This window comes from Trachemys scripta, chromosome 2 (genome assembly GCF_013100865.1).
Source record: "Trachemys scripta elegans isolate TJP31775 chromosome 2, CAS_Tse_1.0, whole genome shotgun sequence".
In the NCBI taxonomy this organism is placed as follows: domain Eukaryota; kingdom Metazoa; phylum Chordata; order Testudines; family Emydidae; genus Trachemys; species Trachemys scripta.
The window spans coordinates 122397543-122411192 of record NC_048299.1 but is presented as its reverse complement, the minus strand read 5'-3'; the positions used below and the strand labels follow the sequence as shown (position 1 = coordinate 122411192).

General features: G+C 39.4%; 1 protein-coding gene across 6 annotated transcripts in view; it reads right to left on the bottom strand.

Annotated features, from left to right (window-relative positions):
* Positions 1-1223: 1223 nt before the first annotated feature.
* The window catches only part of TENT4A (terminal nucleotidyltransferase 4A), a 110178-nt gene continuing 97751 nt past the window's right edge, over positions 1224-13650 (bottom strand). For 2 of the 6 annotated variants that reach the window (XR_004644591.1, XR_004644593.1), the window contains 3 exons: positions 12372-12559; positions 10056-10220; positions 3330-3459 (listed from right to left, as the gene is read on the bottom strand). Coding sequence is in view for 3 of the 6 variants with exons in the window: in XM_034761509.1 (XP_034617400.1) it covers positions 3274-3459; positions 10056-10220 (351 nt within the window). In the remaining 3 variants the exon portion in view is untranslated. Of the gene's footprint in view, positions 3460-10055; positions 10221-12371; positions 12560-13650 lie in introns of all 6 variants that reach the window. The other 4 variants (XM_034761509.1, XM_034761511.1, XR_004644592.1 and 1 more) reach the window with 3 other exon arrangements.

The following is a 13650-nucleotide window of genomic DNA, read 5'->3' as shown; positions in this document are numbered from 1 at the left end:
AAGACACGAGAAGTCATTCTTCCGCTCTACTCTGCTCTGGTTAGGCCTCAGCTGGAGTATTGTGTCCAGTTCTGGGCGCCGCATTTTAAAAAAGATGTGGAGAAATTGGAGAGGGTCCAGAGAAGAGCAACAAGAATGATTAAAGGTCTTGAGAACATGACCTATGAAGGAAGGCTGAAAGAATTGGGTTGGTTTAGTTTGGAAAAGAGAAGACTGAGAGGGGACATGATAGCAGTTTTCAGGTATCTAAAAGGGTGTCATAAGGAGGAGGGAGAAAACTTGTTCACCTTAGCCTCTAAGGATAGAACCAGAAGCAATGGGTTTAAACTGCAGCAAGGGAGGTCTAGGTTGGACATTAGGAAAAAGTTCCTGTCAGGGTGGTTAAACACTGGAATAAATTGCTTAGGGAGGTGGTGGAATCTCCATCTCTGGAGATATTTAAGAGTAGGTTAGATAAATGTCTATCAGGGATGGTCTAGACAGTATTTGGTCCTGCCATGCGGGTGGGGGACTGGACTCGATGACCTCTCGAGGTCCCTTCCAGTCCTAGAATCTATGAATTGTTTTCCTGATCTCAAAAAGCGTTCTCATCTGAACAGGTGATGTGATAAACTACAACATTACCATCTCCATTAGATCAGTGGAATCTTAAGTAACACTTTGGATGAGAAACCAAGATACCTGCCATACTCCTTCCCTAAGTGTTTCATCCTTACCTTAAGCATGCTACCTCTCCTTGCCGTTTATTTTAGCCTGCCAGGACAACCCTACCTTTGCACCAGTTGCTGAGAGCAAAATGGCAAGCTACAAAAAATCCTGTATGTTAGCAAGGTATTTTTCCTTTAAAATAATTCTATGAGAATGAAGTGGGACAAAGAAAACAGAGCTGAACTTTAACTGAATATTTACTTAACTGTTTGCCAAAGTTATAATATATGGTTGCTTTAATGAGAAACCATTATCACTACAGACAGAACTAAGTGTTCAATGCTGTAACACACCTGTTCTAGTACATTTCAGCACCTTTGAGCCAGATCTTCCCTTCCTACTGTTCTGGGAAGGTGTAAGACTTTTAAAAGACATTTAAAAGACAATAGAAATATTGTTTCATAAAAGCACTGAAGTAGATGTTAGAAATAAAGATTAAAATGTGGGGTTAAGCGTGAATTAAACCCTTGCATTAGATTTCTTGTGAATATCTATCTATCTATCCACACAGAACAACAACTGGTCTCCAAAGTTTATTAAAAATCAAAGAATAGAAAATTTTACATAAAAATATGTCAATTTTAGCTTCCACATTGTTGTCCCCACAAAAAAATCTAAACATGATTTTTAGCACATAACCACAGCGGTAGCCAGGCCAATTTATTTGGTACACCATGACTGACATGGACCATGATACCTGTTTCTTTTTTAATGAATTTTGCTTTAAAATGGACGCTAGTTAAAACACCAACTAAAGCCTCTGAAGTTTCCATAATGTAAGTTTACGCTCAATATTGCTAGTGTGGAAAGATTAGTACTAAAGGCCTACGTATCAGCCCTTAAATATTGGTTAATGAATATGTTCACAATTTTTAAAAAATAATTTGTGGTAAATCTGGATCATTAAGTAGTGCAGACAAATGTGCTACTCTACTTTGGAATGTTGCCCCCTCTCATCTCAAGGAGATCTGTTTGCAACTGACAGACGTAGTAACAATATGGGCTAGTCCTGCTTCAAAGGCATACTGCACTTTATAAAGCTTCATCATGTTAGATGCCTCATTTTTATCTTAACATTCAGATATCAGTTTTAAAATATTCCACTTCTGTACATTAGACGTCATGGTAATAGAATTTTTTCAGCTTTTTCCACTAATTGGACTTCAGATAACCAACCTGTAGTGTTCAGCAGGGTTAAGAACCCTCACTTTAAAACTGGGAAGTCAGAGGGCATATGAAATGCAGCCAACCCCCAGGACAACTGTGGTGCTCTAAAAACTCAGGGTCAGGCAGGATGTATATTTCCTTGTTCAAAAAAGTTAACAAAGACAATGGTTGTCATGGCAATACACACTTGCATAGTATACCTGTATGCATCTGTAAATTAAGTGCCAGCCACAGATTGTGTCCAACACTGGGCTGTGCTCTCCTCCAATACTTTAAAAGATGCTTCTTGCAATGCTTAGAGCAGCTGAAGTACTTTATAGATTTGCTCTTAACAGAACGAATGCATACTGCTATACAGATTCCTTAATGGAATCAACATATTTCCTTTCTCCACATTCCTCAAGCTGGGTACCTTTGTTTAATAATGATGTTCAGCCCCAACCATTAACGGGTTACATTACTAAATCTGACAGAAGCATATAGTTCACAATTCTTAAATTTCATGTCAAAACTTAACCCTTTTTCAACCTTAAGACATTATATTTCTGGCACTTTAAATGCTGGATTTGTTGTCTATTACAAGGAATAAATTAAAACCCACTGGTCAGAGCAAGACAACTGATAGAGGCCAGACAATGAGCTAAAATGCATGGTCAAAACACTTTGGAGCTTAAGACCTTCATAAAACCATATGCCAAATCAGCACTTTCATTGTGAATCAAGAAGCCTCAAATAGTACCAAAAATGATGTCATGTTCGCAACACTGCTCAGACAACCTGCCAAAACTATGAACCCAACTTAGATAATACAACCTGGGAAAGGATCTGTAAATTAAAAAAAAAAGCCTCCTCCCTTTAGATACAACTTATGTGACAAAATGAAATTAAATTAAGAATTCTGAATTATTGCACAAATTATACTTTTTCAATATTTACAGAGCAAAAAAATTTTGAAATCTGAAATAAAAACAGGAGGGGCAGCAAAACTATTTTATCATGAATAAAAATGTCAAGGACTGAAGTTCCTTTGCTCCTCAAACAAAAAAGCGAAACAAAATCCCCACAAAGGAACAGATGTAGCTACAGAAAAAACGCTACAGTATTTATAACGTCCTTGCAGTTCTAAGGCCAGAGCTGCTTCGGCACTGTATGAGTCGTAATGGGAAGGCAAAAAAACAAAAACAAAAACCTTCCACATTTAATAAGGCTTCACAAATAAGCACAACTACTTTAAGATGGACTTGACCACCACATGAAGAAACATGCAAAAAGTCAGCTGCAGATATTTGGCAACACCCACAAACTGATGTGCTGAATGCTGGTCTCCATTCTGCCGTCTAGTATCGTTCACTCAGCTTCAATTTGTAAAATGGGAGAAGATCATCCTGGCATTAGCCATTATCTGCTGAGACTAATAGGCAAACTGTCTCTGTGTTTTTTTCTTCGCCAGATGTTACGATTATATTGGTGGTGTCCTCTGTTGCCAATTGGCTGCCTCACACCTCCACTGCTGACTGGACTGTAGCCATTCCCTTGGTTAGGATTATGAGCTCCTTTCATAGAGAACTTCATTCCATTGTGCTGCTAAAAATACACAAGTGTTCAGTTTAGTACTACAGTCAGTTGAAACAAAGTGCATCAATTCTCTAACCAGCTGTACTTTCTCAATGTGCTACTCACTGTCAGAACATGCATCAAAACAAGTAACGATATCTTTCCACACTTGACTAAAATGTACAAGAAACATCCCATTTGAGAAACTAGCTAAGTTAACTAACTTGCACTACCACCACCATGGAAGGGAGTATGCTCCTCAAATGTAAAAGTACTAGGTCAAAGGCAAGTGTCCTAAGCACCCTTTAGTTTTGCATTAAATATATTGACTAGAGATGTGATTAATTTGTTTCACATTTAGTTAATTTTCTGAAGGGACTTAGTAGGAATACAAGTAAATGCTAAATATCGGATCAGTTACTGTTGGAGAAATGTTTACTTTTTCTAGCAGTTACCACACTGGTATCTGAGATACCACACAAGTCCTTATGCTTGGGATAGGTGTTAACTATGTTCTCAGATACCATGGCATGGTAACTGCTGGCAAAAGTTTCAATGGCAGCCAGTGTAAATCTGCTACCATCGTGGGTGACATGGGTATATTCTATTCACCTATAGACAGTGGACAGGTATCCTCCCTAGTGGGTCCAAATTAAGTGAAATACTGCTTGAATAAGGTATTTTTGTAATAACATTCAAGGTATTTTATAATAACAAAAAAGGTATTACTTTTGATAAAGGTAACTTCAGCTCAAGTCAAGTCTTGAGGCCTTGGAAAGAAGTATGGTATGAAGCATGACCCGTAGCTCCATTTTATGCAGACAAATAATTTTATAGAGTATTTAAATGTCTTCAAAAGGAGGACATTATCAATCTAAGTTATCAAAACTATTCATTACCTTTTATCACCACCTATTTTAGTTCAATACCTAAAACAGAGTTTCTTAATCTTCACAACAGGCTTTCATAATTGCAGAGAATTTTATACTGGTAGTTAATCACCTGCATACATGTGTGTACAGGATCTACAAGACTTAGTCCATTAATTTCTTAGAATAATAAAGAAGTTTCTTCAACTAATTGATTATACATTTCCACATGAGTCTGAAGTAACAGCAATTGTGTAAATCTTAGAAACTGTGTCTATTTGTACAACTGAGCCCGCATCAAGTTTATCTAGCCCATATTTTATTATTCAAACAACATATTAAAATGGATGAGAGGCCAACATAACTGCATCAAGTAGAGAAAGATGAAAAAAGTGAACTTGGAAATCTGAGGGAATTAACAAGCTGAGGTTTAAAATGAGCTGCAGGATGGCAAGAAAGCAACTGTAGCAGGAAGTACAGAGCTCATTCCATCTCCTGTTGAGGCCAATAGTAAATGGGAAGACTCCTTCAATGAATGCACAATAGGGCTCAAACAATGCCAATAGAAAACACATTTTTACCTTATCTATATTAACTCATTTGGAACTAGTGTAGGACTATGGCGCAGCATGTATATTCCTGCCTTTATCCAGAAGTAGTCATTCAGACCACCTGCCTAGGTGCTATGATAATACAAATAATAAATCTGTGTGTCATGAAAAATTCAGAATATAAAAATGCGAGTCAACCTAACCAGGCATCTAGAAAGCTTTGTTCCTGGTGTTTGATATTATCATATTAATTTCAGCCTAAGTTAGCCAAATAAAGCCTGACCTTGATAATACACCCATTATTATTTGCACAAGACATCCTGGCAATCCAGAGACTAGAAATGGTTATACTTTATTTAAAAATAATAATAATAATCAGGAAAGACAGGGAGAAGAGAGGGAACACCTGAAGCACCAACTCTGAAGACTGGAGTGTCCAAATATTTACCCAAATATATTAATCACCAAAAGATCAAGTGTTTGCCAAAAGTATTTCTTCATCAATCTAAGGATTTTGGCTCAAACACTGAATGTTACCAACATACCATGTGGGTTTTTGTTTTTGTTTTGTTTTTAAACCAGACAACTTCTGAGACGCTAGATTTTTAGTAGTTTGCTTTTGAAGCAAAAAGTTATGCCGTTCAGTGGTGTTCTCATTAGCAGCAAACTCAAGGAAATGTTTATTAGGAATTAAGCCAACACTCTTGGCTCCTACACAGTAAATTTTCTATTCTAAACAAGTTTGTAAATAAATTAATCAGTTATTACGCAAATAATTTTACCTATGTATCAATGAAATTTAGTAAATATATTGAAAAATACAAAGGAAAACAATGAATTGTCCTTTAACATTCAAAATACCCATCAAGACCAGCAAGCAGACACATCAGCAAACAGATACACAGGTTTCTTTTGTTACTAAAGGTGCCCTCTAGACAGGACCTCAAGAAGAGAGCAGATAGCTGATCCTAGCTCTGTAAGAAATACTTCTGGTAGTGAAGCACCAAGTCTTGAGGCTGAAGGAAACACCCAAGGAATATACCATAAACCTAGCAATTCTTTTAACTGGAGAGGGGAAAAATCCTACAAAGAGTTAAGAATCAGAAGACAACTTCTAGCTGCACTTCTTGGCCTCACCTGTACAAAGCTTGCTGAATTTAAATAACAAGCTATAGATGCAAACAGATTAAAAATAGCAGTGTTTGGAGAGATCCAAGGCAGGCACAATTGTCCTTCTCACAGCATTCCCAAGATGTATGTAAAATACTAGAACTCTTATCATGGATGGATGCAAAGTTAATCTAGATTTTCTGTCATGAAGAGTATTTGTATTGGACTTTTAATCGCCAAAAGCTTGCTGTCTTCAGTGTGGCTGAAGAATTAGCTTCTTACCCCTAATGAGCAAGCCTCCTAGTCTCACGATAGGGGCTGAAGAGTGATGGAAAACTTAAGAGTCGTGCGATCAGGTACTGGCTACAGAGTGACCAGAAGTCAGGAAGTAAGCCCCTTCTTTGTAGCTTGATAAAGACCAATTATCAATTTTATCTGTAATTTTGACATCTTTAGATCCACTGCCCTGGACAGAAATAATAATTCATGTTCACTTATCCAGTCTAATTGAGTGGAAGCAGAGTTCCTCTTTTTTGAAATTAAAAGCCTGTTGGTAAATATGCATGAACTGGCCACTCTCTTCCCCAGACTAATATAGCCAAAACTAAAGAGAAAACTAGAACAATTTGAGACACTATGATAGTGTGGCATTTTAACTTCAGGCTCCATCCTCTCTTGCCCCAACCGGAAGACAATCAAATCCCATGTTAAACCAAACTTAGTATTTCATATCCTGTGTGCATACATGTCTGTCTGTCTAGCACAGCAGATTTATATGGGAGTAATCAAAATTACAGGCAAACTATTATTTGTTCTCCCATGATATATCCACTGCTCTGTACAGAAGTTCATTCTCATGAGAAGTTGTAAACAGTAACCATAGCCCACTAATCGTTTAGGGAGGATAACAGTGAACAGTCATTACAAATAAAATAAACAACAGCTTTTACACCAAGACAGTTGCTATCCAGTTTCCAGTGAAGAGAAACTGCAAATTGAGGGCATGAATGTATAAATGCATCAGGTCAACTTGACTAACATTATGACATATTACAGTGTTTCTCAAACTGGGGTCCACGGACTCCCAGGAGTACACTCGGTTCCCTAGCGTGCAGGAGGTGCTGGGAGGGAGGGGGATGAGTGGGACAGGGTGCACTCAGGGGAGGGGGGAAAGAGAGGTGCGGTAGAGCAGGAGCAGGGGTGAGGTCTTGAAGGAAGGGGTGGAGTGGGGGCTTGGGGAATCCGTGAAAAATTTAAAATCAAAATGGGGGTCCTCAGGTTGCTAAAGTTTGAGAACCGTTGACATATTAGATGACATTTATGACACTGGATGCCCTTGAAACTAGGATATGTTTCTACATCTTTTTCCTTTCCCTTCTGTCCTCCAGGTCAGCAAAATGTAAAGACTACTATATTGGAGCATTTGGAAAGCACCTATCTAAAGAGGAAGAAACTCAGAATCAGAATTTTAAAAAATGATTAATTTCTTCTGATTTAGGGAATCCCAAACCAGAAGATTCACCTTGCATTCAACAAGACCACCTATCAATTCAGAGACTTTTGTAGGTCAAAGTGAAACCCTGCATTCACATGAACAAGGTGGCTGAAAGACATTGTCCTGAGAAGGTATGGGAAAGTAAAGGAAACACTAAATACTGTACAGTACTGCATGCTTTTCCAAAATCTTTAAGGAAAGGTGTGGCCTCAACTCTCTGTATTTGATCTTTTCAAAGGTGATATTTGGTACAGTAGCCCACAAAACAGTCTTGACAAATATTTAACTCATGTCTACACCATTTGAAGAGAACGACTTTACATGTATTCAAGCCTAACCCAGATTATAGGCCCCAATTCAAACCTACCTTCTCTGGTATCTTTGTAGGATATATATATATATATTTTTTTAATAAAAACTCTTGTTTGGGAGAAGCCAAAGAAAGATCAGTGGCAATGTCCACTAAAACCTGCCTTAAGAATGGAAGAGATTGGTAAAAGTAATTCTTCTCATCCGCTTCGGACTCTACTGAACTGTTGCAGAATCATTTTATTTTATCTATTTGGTTAGTCCTGATGTTTACTGCCAGTGTCTATCCTAGGGAAAAAGCAGCAATATCCCTGCTGGGCTGATGGTATGAGTGACTAGCACAATGAAGCACTGGCAGATGCCAGACAAAGCCAGAATAGACTATATGAAGAAATCAATCTGCTGTTGGTCTGCGATTATAAAAACAGTTTGATTCATTACTTCAGAATCAAGCTTAAGATATCAGTTCCTCTCCCATTTTCCTTTTTTGGGCTCAACCAGAAGACATACTAGCAACGTCCTTTCAAGTTTGTCCTTTCAAGTCATTTTGTTTGGAAAGACTGAGGCAGGCCAAATGTGAATATGGCAAAAATTAAGAGAGTTAGAGTTTTCTAAATAGTCCTGCTTCCTTTTAGGGTACTTTGAGTCTAAGATTTAGTAGGGACCTGTGGCTTTAAGGAAACCATGGAATCCTAGCTCACATCCAAGCACAGTCACATGAAGTTTCTTCCATCTCCTCATATGATTAGATTAAAGCTAGTCAGTGAGCTGTTGATTCAGGAAAGAGCACATGGAAGGCATGTGCATCTTGCCCTGGTGAGAGAAGGGCAATGTGCAGGAGCTGGGAATATGGGTTTTAGTTGTCATTGTGATGACTACTGAGGGAGTTTTCCTCCCCTGATCTGAACATGCTTGCAGGATTTTTGCTATGATGCAGATTCCATCAGGGATCAGAAAGGCAATGCTGGTTCAGAGGCTACTCTGCTGCTGTCCCCACTGCACTTCCAAACTGTTTTCCAGCAAAGTGGAATAATTACTTGCTATGGAGGCATGACTGTGTTCCTGCAAGTGAGGTAGGCCTATGTCAGGAGATAAAGCTGCCTTGCTAAATCCTTGGCATGACCCCAGTCTACAAGTAGCAAAGCTGGAGCAGTTATGCCCTTGGCTACAAGAGGAAGTGCACCAAGGTTTTTCCAAGAGGTAGTAAATGAGACAAAAGCTTTGGTGCCAAGAAAATCTGCCCCAAGGGCAGCTGCCTTCCATTCCAAGGGCAAAGTTTCTTTTGAGTACAGGAACAGTAAACCTTTGCTGCTGCTGGAGCTTATCTACTGACAAGAGCTGAGAATCTACCCTGGGGCTCCTCTACAGATGGAGGCCAAACTATACTGAGTGGGAGAAAACTGCTGAATTGGGGGGGACCCCAAAAAAATAAAGGAGTAATTTTCCACAGGAATCATTCTTTGCAAAAAGACTCATAGAACATGAGCAAACATCTGTACAGACATTCCCAAGTTAGTCAGTCTATATAGATTTGAGTATCTGCTATTAATAGTACTTGGTCACAGGTGAAAAAGTGTAAATGCAAATTACTGCAGGAAATCCTTCAGCTCTCAATAGAATCCAGATGACAACTGCCCTCAAACTTCTCCATAAAGAAAAAAAAAAAGGTACAAAAAGTAGTCTCAGGATTTTATTGTCTGAACGGTTTCCTTATAATTAAGGTCCAAGGAGAAGTTACAGATCGTTTTTGAGGGGATAGCCTCGTGAATACCTGAATTACTGGAAGACATTGAGATAACTATTTACAAAATTTACAGTTGTTCTTTGCGGTCTTACACAAAATCCTTCAAGTATTTGGTAACTGAAGGATGAACTCTTATACCCCAGCCACATTTATATCACTAACTGCTCCTTTGGAAACTAGATTAAGATTTATATCCTCTGTTGGCAAGGTTAAGATGTTAAACTACCTTTATCAAAAAGGACTGTTAGGAAAAAGGCTGGTTGGATTGCAGTTTATGTATTAACCAGAATGGGCTACGTAAAAATAGCTCATTTTATTTTTTATAAATAATTTACTTTATGATCTCAGATCTCACTTGCAGTATGGGTTATCAATTATATAGTCTAATTAAAAGCAAAATATTTATTACATTCTTGCTAAGATATGAAGAATTCACCATCAGGAAAGTTGTTTACACATGCTATGACCAACACCACATAAAGGGGAGGATAGTTTAAAGGAAAGAATCCATGGAATCAAATTAAAATTTAAGTAAAACAAAAGCATACCTTCTGATACAAGTGGGAGCTTGGCAGAGGATTGGGGGATGCAGAGGGAACAGCAGGAGAGGGCATGTGGTGAACAGTTTTCAGAGATGGTGCCCCTTCAGTGTCAACCTGTCTGCAGGGAAGTGGAGGACCAACGATGGTAGGCGGAGGGACAGTAAACCTTGTCTAAGTAAAAGAGGGGTGAAAAATATGTCAGTGAAGTGGCTAGGATACACTATACAGGAACTCAATGCACAAATTCTATTTAAAAAACTATGACATACTATATGTAATTATCCAATATTACTACTAACTACATTTTGCATTTAAACAAACATTTCTTGGCATTCATTCACAGTTTCCCTTAAGGTTTCCAGTGTCGAAAGGGTTGTACGTTTCTACTTTTCAATTTGCAGAAGTGTGGACATTATAGTTTCTGGACACATTACTATTGAACTTTATACAAGTCAAATTAACAGAAACAAAACCTGAAAAGAGAGTTGTCCCTTTAGCTAAATACAAAACCAAAATACTCAGGCAGTCTTTCTCAAACGGACACTGAAATAAGCCTTGCATCACACTCAGAAAATGGAGGTTACTCACCTTACACAGTAACTGTCTTTCTTCGAGATACATGTGAATCTCAAGCCCTTGATTGGAGATTTTACACTAGCAGTGTCCGTTTGGCCTGTGCATGTACTCTATACAACCTCGTGCTGCACACTGAGGCTACAGGTGGTTGCATGGGCAAATCGCTTTCAGATTCTTTATCTGAATATTCAACAAAGAACAGTTCAAAGCAGAAGGGAAGGAGGGCAGGTAGTGGAGCACTCATAGGGACACACATCTTAAAGAACCACAGTTCCTGCACATAAGGAGTAAGCTCCTCTTCGAGTAGTTTCCCTATGAGTGGCTCCACCTCAAGTAGCTCCCAAGCAGTACCCCAGTACCCCAACAGGGAGAAGAGAGCTTCGGAATCAAATCCAAGATTGAGTAAGCAGAACCAAGTGCTGCATAAGATCTGATAGCATGAACCAAGGTACAGTGCTTTAGAAAAAGTATGCACTGTGGGTCATGTAGCAACTTTGCATCTCTTAGATACTGGAATGTTTTTGAGCAAAAATGTGGAAGTGTGCTATTATTCTTTGGGGAGGTAAAACACCAGCTGCATTGTAGTGAGAAAATAATACACCCAGAGATCCCCCCTCAAAAAAATCTCTGAATAAATAGTGGTCCCATTGGATCTTTCTGTGATGGTGACAAGCAATCAGGCTTATTTCTGAAATTGTTGAGTCCTATCCAGATAAAAAGCCAATGCCTGTCTCACATCTAATTTATGAAAGGAGGTCTCATGCTGACATTTATGTGGTTTAGGGAAAAATACCAGTAGATGAATAGACTGGATAAGATGGAAATCTAAGAACACCTTAGCTAAGAATTTTGGGTGCAGCCATAAGGAGACCTTGTCCTTGAAAAATACCATAAACGGGGAGTCTGCCATCAAGACCCCAACCCTGTGACCAGACAGAATAGCTACTAGAAAGGCCATCATCACAGATAAGTGAAGCCAGGAGCAGGTTGCCATAGGCTCAATTGGAAGTCCCATTTAAGTACAAGATTGAAATCCCAAGTTGGAATAAGATCCTCAACCTGGGGGAAAAGGTTGCCAAAACCCTTAATAAATCTAGATGACAAGATAAGCAGATCTAGAAAACCCCTCTAAAAGAGAACGAATTGCTGATATTGCTGCCAGATGAACCTTAGAGCTTACTGATAACTCTGAATTTCATCAAGTTCAGCAGATAACCCAAGGTATCTGAGAGTGGAGACTGTTCAGGCACAAGGTGATGACACTGACGACATTAGTGGTGAAACCTTTTCCATTTCTGAAGGTAAGCAATTAGAGCTGACTCCCTTCTACTGTTTAGTAATACGTTTTGTAAGCCTGCCAAGCAGGCAGAATCTAATCCCATGAACTATCAAGGAGCCATGAGTGGAGGCAGAAGACCCCTATGTTGGGGTGAGGCACACAACCTGCATCCTGGGATGGTTGGAAGCTTGAATGCTGAATGGACACTCAGGTGAAACAGGTAAAGATACCAAGCTTGCCCCAGCCGGGTTGATACTATAAGGATAACCCTGGCCTTGGTCTGTCTGATCTTGTTCATCACTCTTACAGTTAGTGGTGTTGGAAGGAATACATAGAACAGGCCCTTCATCCAAGGAAAGAAGAAAGCATCTCCCAAAGAGTGATGACCTATGCTTTCTGTTGAACAGAATAAGGGATACTTCTTGTTGCTGAATATGGCAAATAGGTCCACCTCTGGAAGTCCTCACCTTTGGAACATCCCACGAAAAATTTGACAGTCCAAATCCCATTTGTTGTCCTGGGAGAGGCACCTGCTGAGCATATCAGATGAGACATTCTGGACGCCAGGAAGGTAAACAGCTGAGATCTGAATCTGATGGGCTATACACCAGTTCCACAACTTCATAGCTTCATCACACAGGAAGGGGTATTCTCCCTGTTTGAGGATACAAAACATGCATGTCACATTGTCCATCATGATCTTGATTGATTTGACCTTGCTAAGCGATAGGAACTGAAGGCATGTGTTCCTGACTTCCCTGAGTTGCAACAGGTTGACATGGAAACAGACTTCCTGAGGAGACAGTCTGCCCTGAGTTGTGAGGGAACTGAGGTGTGCTCCCCACCCTAACAGTGATACGTCCATTCCTACAGATACTTTTGGAGCTAGGTGGATGAAATCGACACCTGCATGTAGAGTTGATTTTTACACCAATCTAAGGAGCTCTTCATCAGAAAGGGAACTGTGACCGGTTTGTCCAAACTGTCTCTGGTTGAGAAATAGATCCTTCTGAACCAGTGGAGGTATAGTGTTGCATGCTTGATCATGAAGATGTAAGCTGCCATATGAACCAGGAGCTGCAATCACTTCCTTACTGAAGTATGAGGGGTTCCCTTTAATTGTCCCCCACCAGGTTCGCTGAAGTTATGAATCTGTCTGTGGAAAGGAATGAAGGTCCTGGCTGCCAGTGAATCAATTTATGCCCCTATTAATGGTATTCTCTGTACAGGAGCTAACGTGGACTTTTTTTTAACGTTTATCTGGAGACCCAATTCCTGGAAGAGAGAAAGGGTAATATTGGTGGAATTAAGTACTGCTTTGTAAGATCGGCCTTTGAGATACAGGAAGACTAAAATTGCTTCTCACAGAAGTAAGCAAATACTACAGCTAGAACCTTTGAGAACACCCTTGGGGCCGAAGGCTAGTACTCAGTATAGAAAATGATCCTGGCCCATGGTGAAACGTATGCATTTCCAGTGAGCAGGATGTATTGCTATGTGGAAATAGAAATCCTGCAGGTCAAGGATTGAAACCCAATCTCCTGCCTCTAGAGAAGGGATTATAGCTACCAGAATCACCATCCTGAACATTTGAGATTTTACAAATTTGTTCAGTTGTCTTAGATCTAAGATCCATCTCCACTCTCCATCCCTCTTTGGCAGGAGAAAATACTTTGAGTAAAACACTTTCCCACTGTGAGGGGATGGGACCAGTTCTATCACTCCTAAACAAAGCAGAGAGTATGT